At 40.9% G+C, this 17,229-nt stretch overlaps 1 protein-coding gene across 4 annotated transcripts in view; it reads left to right on the top strand.

The window, feature by feature from the left end:
* LOC136848695 (dnaJ homolog subfamily C member 17) overlaps positions 1–16,762 on the top strand; it is a 38,676-nt gene extending 21,914 nt beyond the window's left edge. Inside the window, exons 6-8 of one of the 4 annotated variants that reach the window (XM_067121202.1) lie at positions 1,343–1,426; positions 15,202–15,430; positions 15,792–16,762. In XM_067121202.1, the coding sequence (XP_066977303.1) occupies positions 1,343–1,426; positions 15,202–15,426 (309 nt within the window). In that variant the 3' untranslated portion in view covers positions 15,427–15,430; positions 15,792–16,762. Of the gene's footprint in view, positions 1–1,342; positions 1,427–15,201; positions 15,491–15,782 lie in introns of those variants that run through there. The other 3 variants (XM_067121203.1, XM_067121201.1, XM_067121204.1) reach the window with 3 other exon arrangements.
* The last annotated feature ends 467 nt before the right edge of the window (positions 16,763–17,229 follow it).

Raw genomic sequence — 17,229 nt, 5'->3', positions numbered from 1 at the left:
CCTTCTTGCCCTCTTTCGAAAAATGCCTTGGCGTTTTTCATTAAGGATCTAATTCTAGAGGCGCACTCGCAAATTGACGAGGATTCGTTGCCCATAGTGAAAGTTAAAGCGCATGAAGTACGGGCGGTTGCCACGTCCCTGGTTTTTAGGCATAATATGTCTATTGCCTTTATTATACAAACAACGTTTTGGAAATACAAATGAGTGTTTGCAGCTCATTATTTGCGTGACATTGAAGCTGTCTATGAAAATTGCAGTACCTTGGGTCCTATTTCGATTGCTGGTATGGTGTTGGGAGAAGGAGTGTAGGAAGCTTCCTTCATCCTTCCCATTTTTTTTTTTTTTTTGCCTTGATTCAGGGTGTCAAGTTGTAGGGGAGCCTGGGGGTACTTAGTATTTGGAGTGCTCACCAGTTTTTATCCACAATGGTTGGGTAATGATATGCTGTAATGTTTGGCTATAGGCGATTGTGTTTTTTATTCCCTGACAGTGGTATTCGCTCACCCCTAGTGTATACCGACACCGGTTATAGGTGTTCGATCTGGGGGTGGTAACCCCGGCATTCTAGATAGCTTTTTCTCTGGTATATGTAGCAATTCTTATACCTAGAAATGAGTGCTAAATGGAACCATTTCACTGGGTGACAGGTCAAGCCCAGAAATAGATTTTTCCTTTGTCAAAATCCCTTTTTTGGTACTGTGCCCAGGGCAGGGGCAACTTTGTTATTCTTTGTGTGCAGTCAGACACTCCTTTGCAACAAAGGAATCCCGCTATGTAGCAGGCGACTCCTGTTTACACCGCCACGCCACTATGTGGTGGGATGAGCGCCATCCAGAGGCAGTACTTTCTTGTAGCAGCTCTCTCAACAGGTAAGGAACCAACAAGCACTTTTAACTAACGCTAGCAATAATTCTATTTCTTTTACATTACTAATTTTAATGTGTTAGGACCCATGCATCCCACCTCCTATAATGTGGGATTCAGCTATGTAATTACTTGGTAAGTAGCTTGTATAAAAATGACATTTTTATAATAAAGTAAAGCTCTATATATACTTACCAAGTAAATACATGATCAAAACCCTCCCTCCTCCCCTCGCATGGTTGGTAGGCATAAACATGTTGAGCTCGTTTGCTGAGCTGGTTCCTCCCTTACCCCGAAAGTGGGCAGGGTCACACGCTTAGCCAAAACAAAAGTAGCGCTACCGTGAATTTCAGAATTCTAGCTGCCGGTTAGTAGAAACTAATAGCTATGTAATTATTTGGTAAGTACAGTATATATAAAACTTTATTTTATTTTAAAAATGTCATTATACTCATCTGAATATTTTGGTTTTTTATAGTGGGGCGACATAAACGCAATGGTCATGAAGCAGAAATCGAAGAAAGGAACAGCTCTGATTGAATATAAAACAAAGGCAGGAGCAGTAAGTATAACCTACTGAATGTATATATTTTTTTGTTCGATAACAAATTTGCAACTCAGAGTAAAATTTCATTTGTCACTAAAAGGTTACTCAGAGAAACCTCTGAAGGAAGAAGAGGAATGAGTCCCCAACTGGTGGGCAGTTCACCTGTGCCATCAGGACTGTCATTGATGTTCATTATATTGGTTGTTTGTTTGTGTGTGTGCATGCTTCTTTCCCCATACTCCAGAATTTTTCAAGGGTTGCTTTATTTGTACATTTTCATGCATATGCATGCCTTCATTTTATTATTTCTAATGATAAATTTTGTTCATTTTGGTATTTTGACCTAATTATTGTCCACTAGTATCTGCTGTTCATGCTGTTTTCTTTGGCTGGTAGTACCAGAGGAATTTAAGTACTGTATAAGATCTTCTTTCCCGGGAAGTTTTCATCTGGCTCTTTTTTTTTTGTTGGGGGGGCGGGGCTGTTAGATTTAAGAGTACCTTTTTTTTTGCATAAGTTTCTTTTTTTTTCATAAGAAGCTAACATAATAGCAATTAGAACTTGTTTGGTTTTTCATTAACTGGGGGCTCTCCTACTTGGGTCTTGTAGGATAATGTCAGCTTTAGAATACTAATTCATGTTTCATTTGTTATGTTGTTAGAATGTCTGTTGCAATCACATTAATGCAAACATTCTGTTTTAAGCAATTGAGCAACATTATATTTTTTAGCTCAAGTTTTTAGTTGACTTTGTTTCTATGGTGTAGGCTAGTTATACCTTTCATTAATATTATATTGCAGTGAAGGTGTTTAATATTATTGGTTTATTATTTCTGTGCTCTTAATTCTGTTTAAGTAATAATGGATGGTAGTAAGGTCCAGTGCCACTGCTCTGGGTTGCCATGTAAATTGTTTAATGCTTATATGGCATCTGTTGCTAGAAGCCCTCAAGTTTTATGTCCAGCTTGTTGTGGAAGGGTGTGTTCACCTAATCTTACCTGTCCTTCATATGTAGATTGGTCTGTGTTAATTGTTATAAGAGGAAAACCATTTGCCTGATTTTTTATTCTTGATCATGAATTCTTCAGTGTCAGTTCCTGCAGCCTAAAAATATCTGAGCCACTCTCAATCATGCTAATCAACCCAGATTGCTTCCTTGCTGCAGAAGAGAGAGCACTTTTTGTCAAGTGACTGATGCATTTTGCAAGCCATGCTCCTTCAAACTGGGAACCCAAGCCTTATTAGTGATTTGGTACCTGTACCAATGCCTCTTCATTTTCACTTGGTGAATGCTCCATGCATATCAGTGAGCACCTCAGCAGAGCAGCTGAAGAATGATTTTCTCCTGTCTGCAAGAATTTATGCAGCAATAATTAAAGAGTTTGATTGCTGAGGTTCCAGGTGCTTATGTATTGTCAAGTAAGAAAAACATCAGTAGACCAGTGGAGAGAGCAATCAGCTTCCCAAGGCCAGCCAATGCAAAGCTGAAGGTATGGAGTGCCATGCTTTTGGAAGCAATCAGAATTCCTTTGTGGTGTTTTTAAATAGCATGCTCTTTCCCCAGACTTTCTCATCACTGATCACTCTGCATACTTGAGCCAATCCCCTGCCAGAATGCCAAGTTTCCTATCTTTAAATAGACTGAAGTAGTCTTTGTTAGTTGATAAGAGCTGTTCACCTTACCATTAGCAAGCCACTCAGTTTCCAAGGTCATGAGCTGCTCGTTTTCCAAGGAGTTTCTACTGTTGCCTGGGATCAGAGTAGTTTCTACCCCCCTAGATAGGCAAGGCAAGTCAAAATAGTGCTCATGAGATAGGGGCCTTATATATTAAGGGAACTCTCCCTTTCAGAGAGAGTGGCTTACCTCCTTGTCTTTTGAAGCTGAGGTTGCATTACTTAGCATATGAGTGGCTTAACTCTTTAAAATGTGAAATGATTAGGTTCTTAGAACATGGGCAGTCTGGCTTTGCTGAAGCTGAGCAGCTTGGGTCACCAAATGAAGAGCAGTGTAATGATATTGGTCTTGGAAAAAAGTGGCTCAAAACTTTGGAAATATGAATTTAGATACTATTTTGATGGCCGTATTTTGTAGATGGTAAATGACATTTGCTAAATTTTATTTATTGTGTATAGTGCTTGAGTTGCTAGATTCATATTCTTTAGGACCTGTAGTGGTGAAAGCAACAAATGGTCCCTTCTGTTTGGGAGAATTCTAGGCAGACAGTAATCATCACATTTCATGTTGCTCTCCTCATTCTCCATTATGACATCTTGAATAACATAGTCTTCCAGGGTCGTATGTTTCTATGATATGAAAAATGGGTGAGTTTTTTTACCATATGATTTTGGATCCTAGAGTAAGTAGAATATGTTCCAGAGAATACCAGATACCTGTCTATTACTTTATTGTCTTTGTAAAGGCTAAAGACAATCAACATTTTGTTTGCTGGAGACCACATGTTGCAGCTTTCTATCTCATGTCAGTCAGGTCTTAGTCTGTCATTTCAGTAGTCTGATAATTTTGATGTCTCAGATTCATTCTACCTACATTGGGATTCAGCATTGCTTATAAGCCATTTAAACAAATATAATTTTCTCTAAAGTTAAATTGTAATAAATTTTTAAACCGCATTTGTAACTTATATGTGATTGCCATCCTTTGTGCCTCTCTTTCCAGTAGTCAAAGGCTTATGACAAATAATGAGTTGGTTTGACAGCTGAGACTTATCGAACCCCATGGCGCTAGCACACTGCTCAGCTGTCAGGGAATGTTCTTCCTTTGAAGTTTTGTTTGGGTAACATTTTGTGATAAATGAAATGGTCTTAAAAATTACAGGTTTGTTTTAAAAATTAATTGTACTTTGTTTTACAAAACAAAAACTATATTTTCTGTTCTCTTAGAGATTGTTTGCAAACTAATAAGCCTGGTCTGTGTATGTTCCACTTTGCATAAACCATTATTTTTTACTAGCGCTTCTGCTCTTTTAATCATTAACCCACTGTCTTGTGAATTCATGATTTTGACATTTTATATAAGCTACTTACCAAGTAATTACATAGCTATTAGTTTCTATTAACCGGCAGCTAGAATTTTGAAATTGCGGTAGCGCTACTTTTGTTTTGGCTAGGCGAGTGACCCCACCCATTTTCGGGGTAAGAGAGGAACCAGCTTAGCAAATGAGCTCAACATGTTTCTGCCAGCTGATGGCTGTGGTTACAGTGATTGGCAGCTGTGTTTTTTTTAAATTTCTCTTCTCTGTTGATCTTGGATCATTGGTGAAGTATTTGCTTTATGGTAGCCTTTTCAGCACAGTTAGTTAGTGTCAGGTTTTCTCTGGAAGACTAGTATTACCGAATTTGACAATTATTTGGATTTTCTTTGACTCGACTTGTCAGCATTTCCGACTTGGGTTCTCAAAGTGTTAGGTATTGCAGTAAAGGCTGCAATACGAGACTGACTAAAGCCTGTTATGACCCTCATTACTCTGTACTTCTTGCAGGGGTCAAATATGTTCCCCTGAATTGACCTATAATGAGTGTGTCTCTTGGGATCCAAAAATGTGGAAGACCTTGAATGGTCATTTGATGAAATTAGACAGGGATAAAAAGAGAAAAGCAGCGGCTAGAGCTCGTGGTAAGAAGACTTTAGCTAGTCATGTCCCTGCAAAATCTTTTTCTGATAATTCTGATTCTTTATCCTTTGTTCCACCTGATCCCATGTCTCAATCTGTACCAATTACTCCGCACCCTGGCTCCCTTACTCCCGATCTCGACCTCATTACCAGCCTTGAATTGAAAATTAACCTTAAGTTTGGATTACTTATTGACACGATGGAGAAAATTGGTGCTTCTGTTAAAGTCCTAATGGACAAAGTGAATAAGAAAGGTGATAGTGAAGTGTTAGTGGAGGAGGTGGCTGTCTGTCCTGCCGATTCTCCTAGGCCAGGGTCCCTGGCAAACTCCCCTAAACCTGGGAGGAGCCAAACTGGTAGCCCAAAGGAGGTCAGTGGGGTCTGTCCACAGGCAGTCACCCCCTCAGTCATATCTGTTGCCGATTCCCAGGTTACGACAGAGCCCCGCTGGAAAGGTGCTTCTGTGGAAGTGGATCGTCTGTCATCTAGTATTTCCAGCAGTGACTCCAGTCCTAGGCGCCAATGGCAAGGTGAATCTCGTCCTCTAAAGAGACGTGCCATGGGTGCTTCTCAACTTTCTGCTGTTCCGATTAAGAAGGTTAAAGAGGCTTCACCAGAACGTCTTCCTTCGTGTAGCCTTTGAGACAGTCTGGAACGTTTCTCCCAGGGTCAACCAGTGTTAGTGGGACAAGTTCTACCTTCTAAGCACGCTGCTTCTCGGAAGCACTCTTCGGTATCAAGAACTTCGTCTTCTTCTAAGCGCACATCTTTTGCTTCGGAAGACTTGCCGAGACAGATTGTGATGTCAGAACACTCTCGAGTGCCCATGCGCCCAACTCTTGTTCTTGTAGCGCCTGTGCAATCTCCAGTGGTTCATGGTGCTTCTTCTGATGTAGCTCCCTCCGAGCACCCTTCATCAGTTGTGCGTCCATCGTCTCCTGAGCGCCTCTTAGCTGAGCGCTCTTTGGCTCCTGAGTGCCTGTCAGCTCCTGAGCACTCATCAGGTCCCGAGCGCCCATCAGCTCCTGAGCACCCACCGACTCCTGAGCGCCCATTGGCGCTGTTCCCCTCTTGCAGCAAGATGCTCCTTTGGCCAAGGCTAATTCCGCTTCCAAGCGCCCGATTTCATCCGTTTCTTTGGCAACTCCCGTGTCTTCTTTGGTTCTACCTGCTCCGGCGATGACAGTTGCGCCTTCTGTTTTGGATCCTTCTGTTCAGTCAATCCAATGCAAATTGGACAGTATCCTGGGCTTAATTCAGAAAGCCCCATCGGTACCCCAGCCCGTTGCCGATCTCTTCGGAGGTCGGAGGAAGAGGAAGTAGCAGACCCTGTTTTTCCTCCATCGGCGTATGCCTCTTTACTCAATTTTTTGCTGGTGATTTTCCCTGATCACTTCTCTCCTGCAGCTCTGGCATCTCCGGCTTCGATGCACACAATGGATAATCAGACTCCTTCTTCAAGACTGCCTAAAATGGTACTGTCCTCTTCAGCTAAGAAGGCTCTATGTGAGGTGGAGAACAGGCTCTCGAGCAAGTGGGAGCAGGGAAGAGCCTCCTTTTCTTGCCCTCTGTCTAGGCTGTCGCAGAGAAGATATCATTCATATGCGACCGGAGAGGCTCCTTCCATGGGAGCACCTGCCTCCTCCCAGGGAGACTTCTCCGGTTTAGTTGACTTCGCCAGACGGTCGGCATTCAATGCAGCCAAGATTTTGTTCTCGTCCTCAGAATTGTACCATCTGATCAAGCATTTATTCAAAGTCTTGGAAGTGCTCAGCTTTCTCGACTGGGCAGTAGGAGCTCTTGCTCGTAAAGTAAAGGAGTGCCCTCATACCCCTGAAGACTCCTCTTTGGATTTTTTGGGAGTCATCTTTTGCCTGGATAAGGGTATCAGAGGCGGCTCTTTTGAATTATCCTCCCTTTTTGCAATGGGTATCCTCAAGAAAAGGGAGCTTTGGTGTTCATACACCACATAGGAGTTTCTCCCTCCCAGAAGTCCTCACTCCTTTTCTCGCCTCTAGACAAGAAGCACCTTTTCCCTCAATCGACTGTGCTACAGATTGCGGCTGATCTACAGCAGAAGTCTATGCAGGACCTCCTCACACAGTCAACAAGATGGTCTAGAGAGTCTCCGGCCTTTCCCCCTAGGACAGTTTCTTCTGTCCAACCCCAGCCCTTTCGGGGTAGAGGCAGACAATGAGGCTTCCCCAGACCTTGCAGAAACACCCGTTTCACCCCCAGAGCTATCAAGAAGTCCTCCTACAAACCACCCGCACGTAAATGAGGATCTAGTCCTCTGCACACCTGTGGGGGCAAGGCTCCTCCACTTTTGGGAGCATTGGGAAGCAAGAGGAGCAGAGAGTTGGATTGTCCAAGTTCTAAGAGAAGTTTCTGGAAAAACCCCCCTTGAGCAACAAGCCTGTTTGATTGACGACCTACTCGTCAAACTCTGAGAAGTTTTCAGCCCTCTCCCAAGAAGTTGACAGCTCACCTCAAAATACAAGCAGTCGAGCTAGTCGAGGGCACCTCATCTCCGGGGTTCCACAATCGACTGTTTGTAGTCCCCAAAGCATCGGGGGGCTGGAGGATAGTCCTGGATGTAAGTGCCCTGAACTTGTATGTACAGAAAACCAAATTCAAGATGGAGACATCCCAGTCCGTCCTTGCATTCATTCGTCTGGAAGATTGGATGATCTCGATAGACATGAAAGACACCTACTTCCATGTCTCAATTCATCGGGATTTGAGGAAGTTTTTAAGGTTTGTGCTCCAGCACAAAGTGTACCAGTTTAGAGCTCTGTGCTTTTGTTCGTCGACAGCCCCACAGGTATTCACACGTGTTTTTGCCCCAACGGCAAAATGGTTACATCTGATGGGAGTCAATGTTTCGTTGTATTTCGACAGTTGGCTTATTCGCTCCCAGTCGAAGGAAGAATGTGCGAAGGACCTTCACAAGACCCTTTCTCACCCAGGATTTGGGCCTCTTGTTGAATTTCCAAAAATCTCAACTGACTCCTTCTCAGGAGATAGCTTATTTGGGGATGAGGATAAAGTTTCGGAGTTTTTGGGTTTTTCCCTCCCCCCAAAGGATAAACTCCTGCCTTCAGAAGATAAAAAAATTTCTTGCCCTTCAGTCCTGTTCTGCAAACAGTTGGATGAGCCTGTTGGGGACTTTCGTCCATGGAGCAGTTTGTGTCCCTAGGAAGGCTTCACATGAGAAACCTACAGTTCTTTCTGAAAGTCAACTGGAACAGGAAGAAACACCCGGATTCTTTCGTTTTTCCAATAACAAAGGAAATAAAAGAAGATCTGGCTTGGTGGAATTCAAGAGACAAGCTCTCCCAAGGGAAGTCACTTCTCCCTCTAAACCCCGACCTAGTGTTTTATTCAGACGCGTCAGACCTAGGTTGGGGAGCCCCCCTGGGAGACAAAGAAGTTTCAGGCCTGTGGACTTCAGAACAGATGAAGTGGCACATCAGCGTGAAGGAATTGACTGCAATTCACTGGGAATTGCAAGCGTTTGCATCAGAGGTGTCTGGGAAGACAGTGTCCGTCCATTCAGACAACACCATGGCCCTATCTTATTTAAGAAAACAAGGTGGAACTCATTCTTTCTCCCTTTGCCAAGCAGCAAGAGCCCTTCTCATTTGGGTGGATCAGGATCGAACCCAGATCCTAACCAGATTCATTCAAGGGAAATGTAACGTTTTAGCAGATGAACTCAGCTGTTGAAAACAAGTTCTCCCCACGGAGTGGACTCTAGACCCTCTAGTTTGCAGAGTTGTGGAAGCTGTGGGGAAGACCGATTCTAGATCTGTTTGCGACCGCAAAAAATCATTGTCTCCCCCTGCATTGTTTGCCAGCGCCAGATCCACAAGGTTGGGCGACTGACGCAATACTTTTGGATTGGTCAAACATGGATCTTTATGCTTTTCCCCCATTCAAGATGGTGAGAGAAGTGTTAAAGAAGTTCTGAAATCATCGAAATGTAAAGATGACTTTAGTAGCCCCATTCTGGCCAGCCTGAGAATGGTTCCCGGATTTGCTAGAGCTTCTTGTTGATTTTCCAAGACTATTACCTCAAAAACCCAGTTTACTCAGACAATCACATTTCAGAAGGTTCCATCAAGGACTGTCCACTCTGGTCTGACCACATTCAGACTGTCTACAGATTGGTGCAAGCGAAAGGATTTTCAAACGCATTTGCAGATGCTATTGCTCGTTGTAGACGACTTTCCTCAAGCAAAGTTTATACCAAGCCAATTGGACAGTCTTTCGTGACTGGTGCAGGAGAATCAACATCTCGTCTTCTAAGACGTCTATAGCGGAAATCGGTGATTTCCTTTTATATTTGAAGTCTACCAGGAATCTTTCTGCCTCAACCATTAAAGGATACAAAGCAGTGTTGAGCTCTGTTTTTAGACATAGGGGTTTAGATCTCTCCTCTAATAAGGATCTTTCTGATCTTATCAAGTCATTTGATATGACCAAGCAAAAAGAAGATAGGCTAGTAGCCTGGAATTTAGACATGGTACTGAAGTGGCTGTTGCAACCACGTTTTGAACCTTTGCAATCTCTCTCCTTAAGGGACCTTACTAGGAAAACTCTCTTCCTAATAGCATTAGCATCTGCCAAGAGAGTCAGTGAGCTTCATGCTTTAGATAAAAAAGTTGGTTTCTCTCAAGGTAATGCAGTTTGCTCATTTACCTTAGGATTCTTAGCTAAGATTGAGTCCCCTGCCAACCCCTGGCCTCGCTCATTCATTATCAGAAGTTTAATAGATATCCTAGGTCCGGACAAAGTAGAGAGAACCCTTTGCCCTGTAAGGGCATTAAGATACTATTTACTGAGAACAGAAAAGATCCATGAGCCGTCAAGCAACCTTTGGTGCTCAGTTAAGGATCCTTCTTACCCGCTTTCGAAGAATGCCTTGGCGTTTTTCATTAAGGATTTAATTCTAGAAGGGCCCTCACAAATTGACGAAGATACGTTGCCCATAGTGAAAGTCAAAGCACATGAAGTAAGGGCAGTTGCCAGTCCCTGGCTTTTAGGCATAATTTGTCTGTTGCCTCTATCATTCAAACAGTGTTTTGGAAATGCAAATTGGTGTATGCAACTCATTTATTTGCTTGACATGGAAACTGTCCATGGAAATTGCAGTACCTTGGGTCCTATTTTGATTGCTGGTATGGTGTTGGGAGAAGGAGTGTAGGAAGCTTCCTTCATCCTTCCTATTTTTTTGTCTTGATTTATAGTATCGAGTCGTAGGGGAGCCTGGGGGTACTTGGTATTTGGAGTGCTCACCAGGTTTTATCCACAGTGGTTGGGTAATGGTATGCTGTAATGTTTGGCTATAGGCAATTGTGTTTTGTTTTATTTATTCTCCAGTTGTGTTTTTCTGGTACTGTGCCCAGGGCAGGGGCGAACTGATTATTCTTTGTATGCAATTGGACACTCCTTTGCAACAAAGGAATCCCGCTATGTAGCAGACGACTCCTGGCTGCGCCGCCACACTGCTATACGTTGAGATGAGCGCCATCCAGAGGCAGTACTTTCCTGTACCAGCTGTCTCAACAGGTAAGGAACCAGCAAGCATTTTAACTAATGCTAGCAATAATTCTATTTCTTTACATTGCTAATTCTAATGTATTAGGATAGATAACCCATGCATCCCACCTCCTATAATGTGGGATTCAGCTGTGTAATTACTTGGTAAGTAGCTTATGTAAAAATGACATTTTGTAATTACTTGGTAAGTAGCTTATATAAAAGTGACATTTTTATAATAAAATAATGTTTTATATATACTTACCAAGTACTGTAATTACATGATCAAAGCCCTCCCTCCTCCCTTGCATGGTTGGAAGGCATAAACATATTGAGCTTGTTTGCTAAGCTGGTTCCTCTCTTACCCTGAAAGTGGGCGGGGTCACTCACATAGCCAAAACAAAAGCAGCTCTACCGCGAATTTCAAAATTCTAGCTGCCGGTTAATAGAAACTAATAGCTATGTATTTACTTGGTAAGTATATATAAAACTTTATTTTATTATAAAAATGTCATTTTTTGTGATTCATGGCTTGGATCCCTGTCATATTGACAATTCTCATTTATCCATTGCGGTGATCTTTACTTTTGTAATTGTTCTCTGTTCCATAACTGATTTGCATGCATCCTACCAAGATACAAATCCCTTGTATCAGCTAGAGCAATACAGTAGTTGCCTGCATCACCAGTAGAGAACAGGACCTCAGTCTATTACAGTTAGGTCTCACATGTAGTCTTGATGCAAAATATTTCAGTAGTGCTACTGACAGTCAGTGTGAAATCACATATTTCATTCTTTATTTTCTTTATACATAATAGCCCATGATATTTTTTGTTGTATATTAATTTTGAGTGGATTTTCTAATACAAGAATTACAATGTGTTTGTAAATCTACTTTAAAAAAAATTATCGTAATTAAGTCCTGACTTTTTCATTACTATGAAAACATTTTTTGTTTACTGAAGATTCTACTTGTATGATTGTTGTATGGTTTAGCACCTGTAAGATAGAGCATGAAATTGATTGATTATGGTTAATATTCAACACAGTCAGAAATACACAGGAAAGATCTTGAACTGAAGCGTTTTGACAACAGCATGCTTAGTGGGCAATGTTGTATAACTAGGAGAGATACTAAAATATTTGTTTGACTCTAGTTCATTTTACTCATTGTGTTCTTTGGTTTCATGTCAGCCAGTAGCAAGTACAGTACAGGCAGTCCCTGGTTATCAGCGATCCAGTTTTCGGGGCTTGTTTAGTGAAGAAAATCAGCAATTTTCACCGCCGATACATACCTAACAGAGGCGCCCATAACCGAAAATCGTCGATTTTAGCTTATCTGCGATTTTCTCTTTTCGTCACACCGTTGGAATGGAACCCCCACTGATAACCGGGAACTGCCTGTAATCCATCAATTATCCTGCCGTTAATTATCCTGTTTCACCTTATCCGAAGCTCGACATTATCCAGACACAGCTGGATCTCCGGGACCAAAGATGTATACAGGCAGTCCCCGGTTTACGACGGTTCCAGCTTACGACGTTCCGAGGTTACGACGCTTTTCAAATATATTCATCAGAAATTATTTACTGGCTTACGACGCATGTTCCGGGGTTATGACGCGTCGTACGCCGATCCGACGGAAGAAATATGGCCCCAAAACGGCAGAATATTCATAATTCGAAGGTTTTTTTGATGTAAAACTCAATAATAATGCAGTTTACATCGTTTTCAATGCACCCAGAGCATTAAAAGTAAGGTTTTCTTATGATTTTTGACGATTTTCGACGATTTTCCGGCTTACGACGATTTTCGGGTTACGAAGCGGCGCAAGAACGGAACCCCCGTCGTAAACCGGGGACCGCCTGTATATAATATGTATAAATGTCAAAAAACTGAAAAACCACGCAACTCTTTGCGGGTCTTCCAGAACAATGTTCATTGCAGTAGCCAAAACACTTATGTGGACCCTACTGGGAGCACTCTACAACTTTCTGGAGTGTTGCAGTAAGGCTTGAAAGGAAGCATTGGTAGGTGCCAACATTTTGCTCCCCAGTGTAACCTCCCTACTGCTTTCTTACCCTGTCTCTTGGGACCCTTTTTGAAGAGTGTTGTTGCACAACTCGTTGAATTAGCCCAGCAACAGAATTGCACAATATATACTTTTCTTGAAAAAGGGGAATCTGGGAAACAATATATGAGAGTTTCCTTTTCCTTAAGGTGTGAAGCCTGCAGTAACTACAAAAGGATCCCTCCAACAACAGAAGAAAGGACAACTGTAGCATCAGCATCTCTTTCAAAGCAAACAAGACACTCCTACCAGGGGAAAGAAAAATCAACTCCTGGACTGCATATTACAAGAAAGGGAAGAGGGGGACCCCCATAGGACTTGCATGGTTGGGGTTGTCTTCTACAGCATAACATGCTGTGGAAGTCCTCCCCTTTTGGGGGGACAGTATAATTCACAATGGGCCAGGGTAGAGATGGTCTCACCCTCCTCCTCCTCCTCCTGCTCCTCTAAAGTAGTTATTTCCAGAAACCAGACACTCCTTTTAAAATGGGACCATAGAGGGATGGCTTTATTTTGCCACCACTCTTCAACGTCCCCAAGAAACATTCCTCCAAATGAAGGATGATCCTTTACCCATCAAATTTGAACAAACACATTGTTTTTGTAATTTTTTTACAGTATATACTGTATCTACTTTATGGGAGCTCAGGAATGAAGGATTTTAACTAGTGGCCTACCTAGATGATTGGCTAATCTTAGGAGCCACCAGAAAAGAGTGCTGGCAAAACCTGAGAGTGGTAGTCAACAGACTTCTGAGGCTGGGACTTTGTTGGGCTACTCTTTGCCGCAAGCTGTCCCTATCATTTCTCATTTTTTATTTCTTTGTGTTCTGTCATACGGTAATTTTCACTGCATAAAATGATGAATAACCAAAAAAAAAATATGAAAAACCAATAAAAAAGACAAAACAAAAGAGGGGAACAGAGACAGAGAGAGCTTATGTGATTATTATTGGCTTAAAAGTATGACGTCACTTAACATTTCATCATGTGTCACTTTGCTTATCGCTTTTAATTGGCTGGTACAGACACGTGTGTATTGTAGAAGGTGTGTGGTTAGGCAAGCATTCATGTTTTTTGTAAGGTTTCCCCCCTGTAATGGGTTTTGCAAAAAAAAAAAAGAAAGGTTTGCTTTTTGTGTACAATGTGTTTTAAAGTCTGCGCTGTAATAGGTTTGGGCAAAATGAAAAAAGAGTTTGACTTGTTTGTTTTTATGTACGATGTATTTTAAAGACTGTGCTGTAATTGGATTGAGCAAAATAAAAAAGAAAGTGATACTCAATTTTGCCTGGTAGAGTAACCTACCTTAGTGCATGCTGTGTTCAAGAGAAATAAAGGGGTTTGCTTTTTTAAAGCGCATTTATACATTGTACAGTACTCTATTTTGTTACAAATAAGTAGCTAGCTAATTGCCTCTTGCATCAAGTTTTCAGTTTTATGTGTGGTGGTTGTTGTTTATAAGCATGTTAAGTGTTTACATTCATGCGGTATCAACAAGGTAGGGTGAGTACGGTACAGAGTTGCCGTTTTACTCCTAAAGAGGTTTTTCTAGACCTAATCCAAATTTTGACCATATTTGACAGGGCTATGGCTCTTTTAATTTGGATAATGAAGAGATTACTGCTCCTAACAGACTTCTGTAATTATCAGCCACATTGTTATGATTATTTTTTGCTCTGCTATTATTTGAGAGGTGATGCATTTTTAGATAAACCTCTTAAATTGAATGTAAAGTATGGAGTACAGGTTAGCTTAGGTTAGGGACTATGTGGAATTGATGTTAGCTGCAAGATATCTAGAAAATACACAAGTTCCGGCTATAATATAGGCTCTATGTTACTTAACAGACTTTGTTACTTATCAGAAAGCCAGACCCCCAAAACATCCGTTAAATTTAGGTGCCACTGTAACTACAGTTCATTGCTTTGCATGTAGCCCTCACAGTGGGGTACAGTAATATATAACATGCCTTACACAGCATGTTGTTAGTGGTTGTAAAGGGTCCATAGTGTCCTTCAGCCTCCAGCTGTTGCGTTTTTCGTTTTTTAATTTTACCCTCTTCTCTTGGCAGTCCATCCTCTTCCAGTGTCCCCCTACCCTCACACTTGTTTAAGAACGAATCCTAAGACCCAGGATGATGACACTGGAAATACGACAGTGGCCTGGACTAGCAAATTCACAATAGTTACCAAAACCAGTGATTTTTAATGCAGGTTATGCATTTGCCTGTTGTTTTGCATTAGGCTATGTCTCAAACTGTAATGATGGATGTCAGTTAAATTTTCTGGTGATGCTTTTGGGTCAAGGAAGAATTAGGCAATTTTCAAGGTAAATCTAGGTCTGAATGCAGATTCAGTTTTCAGTTTTGTTTAAACATGCAGGTTCTTACTAAATTCAATAGAAAATATGAAATACTGTATTACTTTTTCCTGTATAATGAATTTGAAAACAGTCAAGTGATTTTAGATAAAAAGACAACTTGTGATTTTGGCAGCATTACATCTTAGGGCTTTCTAGTGATGTAGTACTTTTCTTTTTATTTTAGGACATGGCAGTTCAGTTTGAAAAAGGGCAAATTGGAAAGCCTTTGGAGGTGGTCCATGTTAAAGCAGAAGCTCCAAAAGTACCAGAACGCAAGGAGGTTCCTCAAGAGGTACAAAAGCAAGGTAACAATTATGATTATGAATCAATTGCAGACATGAACATTCGTAGACAAGATGAACGCCGTCGATTAATAGAAGAAATTTTAAAAGAAGAAGCTATGAAGTGAATGAGTGAGTGAATGAGATATATCTGTAATGTAGAAATTATACAAATTAAAGTATTGCATTTTACCACCAAGTTTTATTAGTGCATCAGAAGTACATTGTGTGTAGTAGTTTCTTTAATAAGAAAATTTTAGGAAGCTATTTTATCTTAAATTGCCGATATTGACTTTAATGGCTTTTTATTCGAGAAGGGTGATTAAGAAAATTTATAATTGTGTCATGTGAATCTTGTATAGAAAACTCATGTCATGAAACTAGACCAGTTAATTCATACTTACAGTAATTATTTACCATCAAGTGTTTGTTCATACAAGTGAAGTTATATGCATTAGGTTGATTATTTTTTAAAGTTTTGCAGTGATTGCAGGTTATGAGCCAACGAGTGTACCCTTCCCATCAAGTAACAGCAGTTATAACAGAGTCAAGAGTGAGAGTCCTGACCCTAAGAATGTTACATACTGTCTTGAAGCTCAGACCAGGATACTCTCATTCTGCATACATATATTAGAGCTGGGGAAGAAATGTATGGATATACATTGTTTTATTTGATGAAGATGACTTACCTAGAACTGAACCAAAGTTTATTGTAATCAGTTCATGATATTGATTTGCCCTCGAGAATTAAGTATTTTGATTTAATGGTTGAACTACCCAATGATAATAGATCCTACTGAAGTGGTTGAACTGTCCAATAATAATAGATCACACTGATTGATATACTTTATTGTTAAATTATATTATATTATTTACCAGTGCTTTGTGTGGTTACTGATGTGGCAGATTGCCGAAGGAATGAAAAGGAGCTGTCAGCCCCCTTTTTCTGTAAACTTTGTTAGTTTCTGAAAAGAAATTTACTGAAAATTGTGGTGAAAATGAGTTTGCTCATAAAGTTAGTGAATGATCAGTTTTTATGGGACTTGGCCAGTCAAGTTACCCTGAGTTGGAATTTCTGTTGCAACTCTTGGAATAGTTACAAGTGCTTGACAACTCAGTGACCCAAAGACAAATAAGTTTTCTTTAAACTCAATATTATTCAAAATTCTTTAGATTGTTACTTGTTTAACTCAATATTTACACTTTACAGACAAGATTGTACCAAAATTTTGGAAAAATAATCTATAAGTTCATATCAGAACTAGATTATATACATAAGTAGAGTTATTTATAGTAAAGGGACAAGAGAGCCAAGGTGGGTAGCAGGTTGTTTCTAGCACTCAGGTCAACTTAGTTGAAAGCTAACCAGCATCCTAAGTTTTAAGTTATATCAGAGTAATTACTAGCTGTAAAATGTAGCTAGAAAGATATATTTAGAAAAGCCAGTGGTTATAAAAGGGATTTTGACAAAGGAAAAATCTATTTCTGGAGAGGGGACCGTGTCACCCGGTGAAAAAGTCCATTCAGCACTTATTTCTAGGTAATTCCGTTGCTAGATACCAGAGAAAGCTAAATGAAACGCTGGAGTTACTACCCCCAGAGCGAGCTCCATTAGATGGAGTCGTGTATGGAAAAGGGTGAACTATATAAACACGGAACCTTGTCCTATAGAGATCCCAAAGTCAAAAGTCCCACCGAGAGGTGCCATTACAAACCCATGCACCACTCGCGGATTGTACACAAATCACCGCTAGCCGCATTCCATGAAAGCACCACCCCACTAGAATGATGTTTACTATGGAAGGGAGACAACATACGATAGGGGTGGGTCACCGGGTGACTTGGTCCCCTCTCCAGAAATAGATTTTTCCTTTGTCAAAATCCCTTTTCTGGATCGGGTCCCGTGTCAGCCGGTGAAAAATTAACAGAGA

Source organism: Macrobrachium rosenbergii, chromosome 19 (assembly GCF_040412425.1).
Source record: "Macrobrachium rosenbergii isolate ZJJX-2024 chromosome 19, ASM4041242v1, whole genome shotgun sequence".
Classification (NCBI taxonomy): domain Eukaryota; kingdom Metazoa; phylum Arthropoda; class Malacostraca; order Decapoda; family Palaemonidae; genus Macrobrachium; species Macrobrachium rosenbergii.
This window is presented reverse-complemented; position numbering and strand designations above follow the sequence as displayed.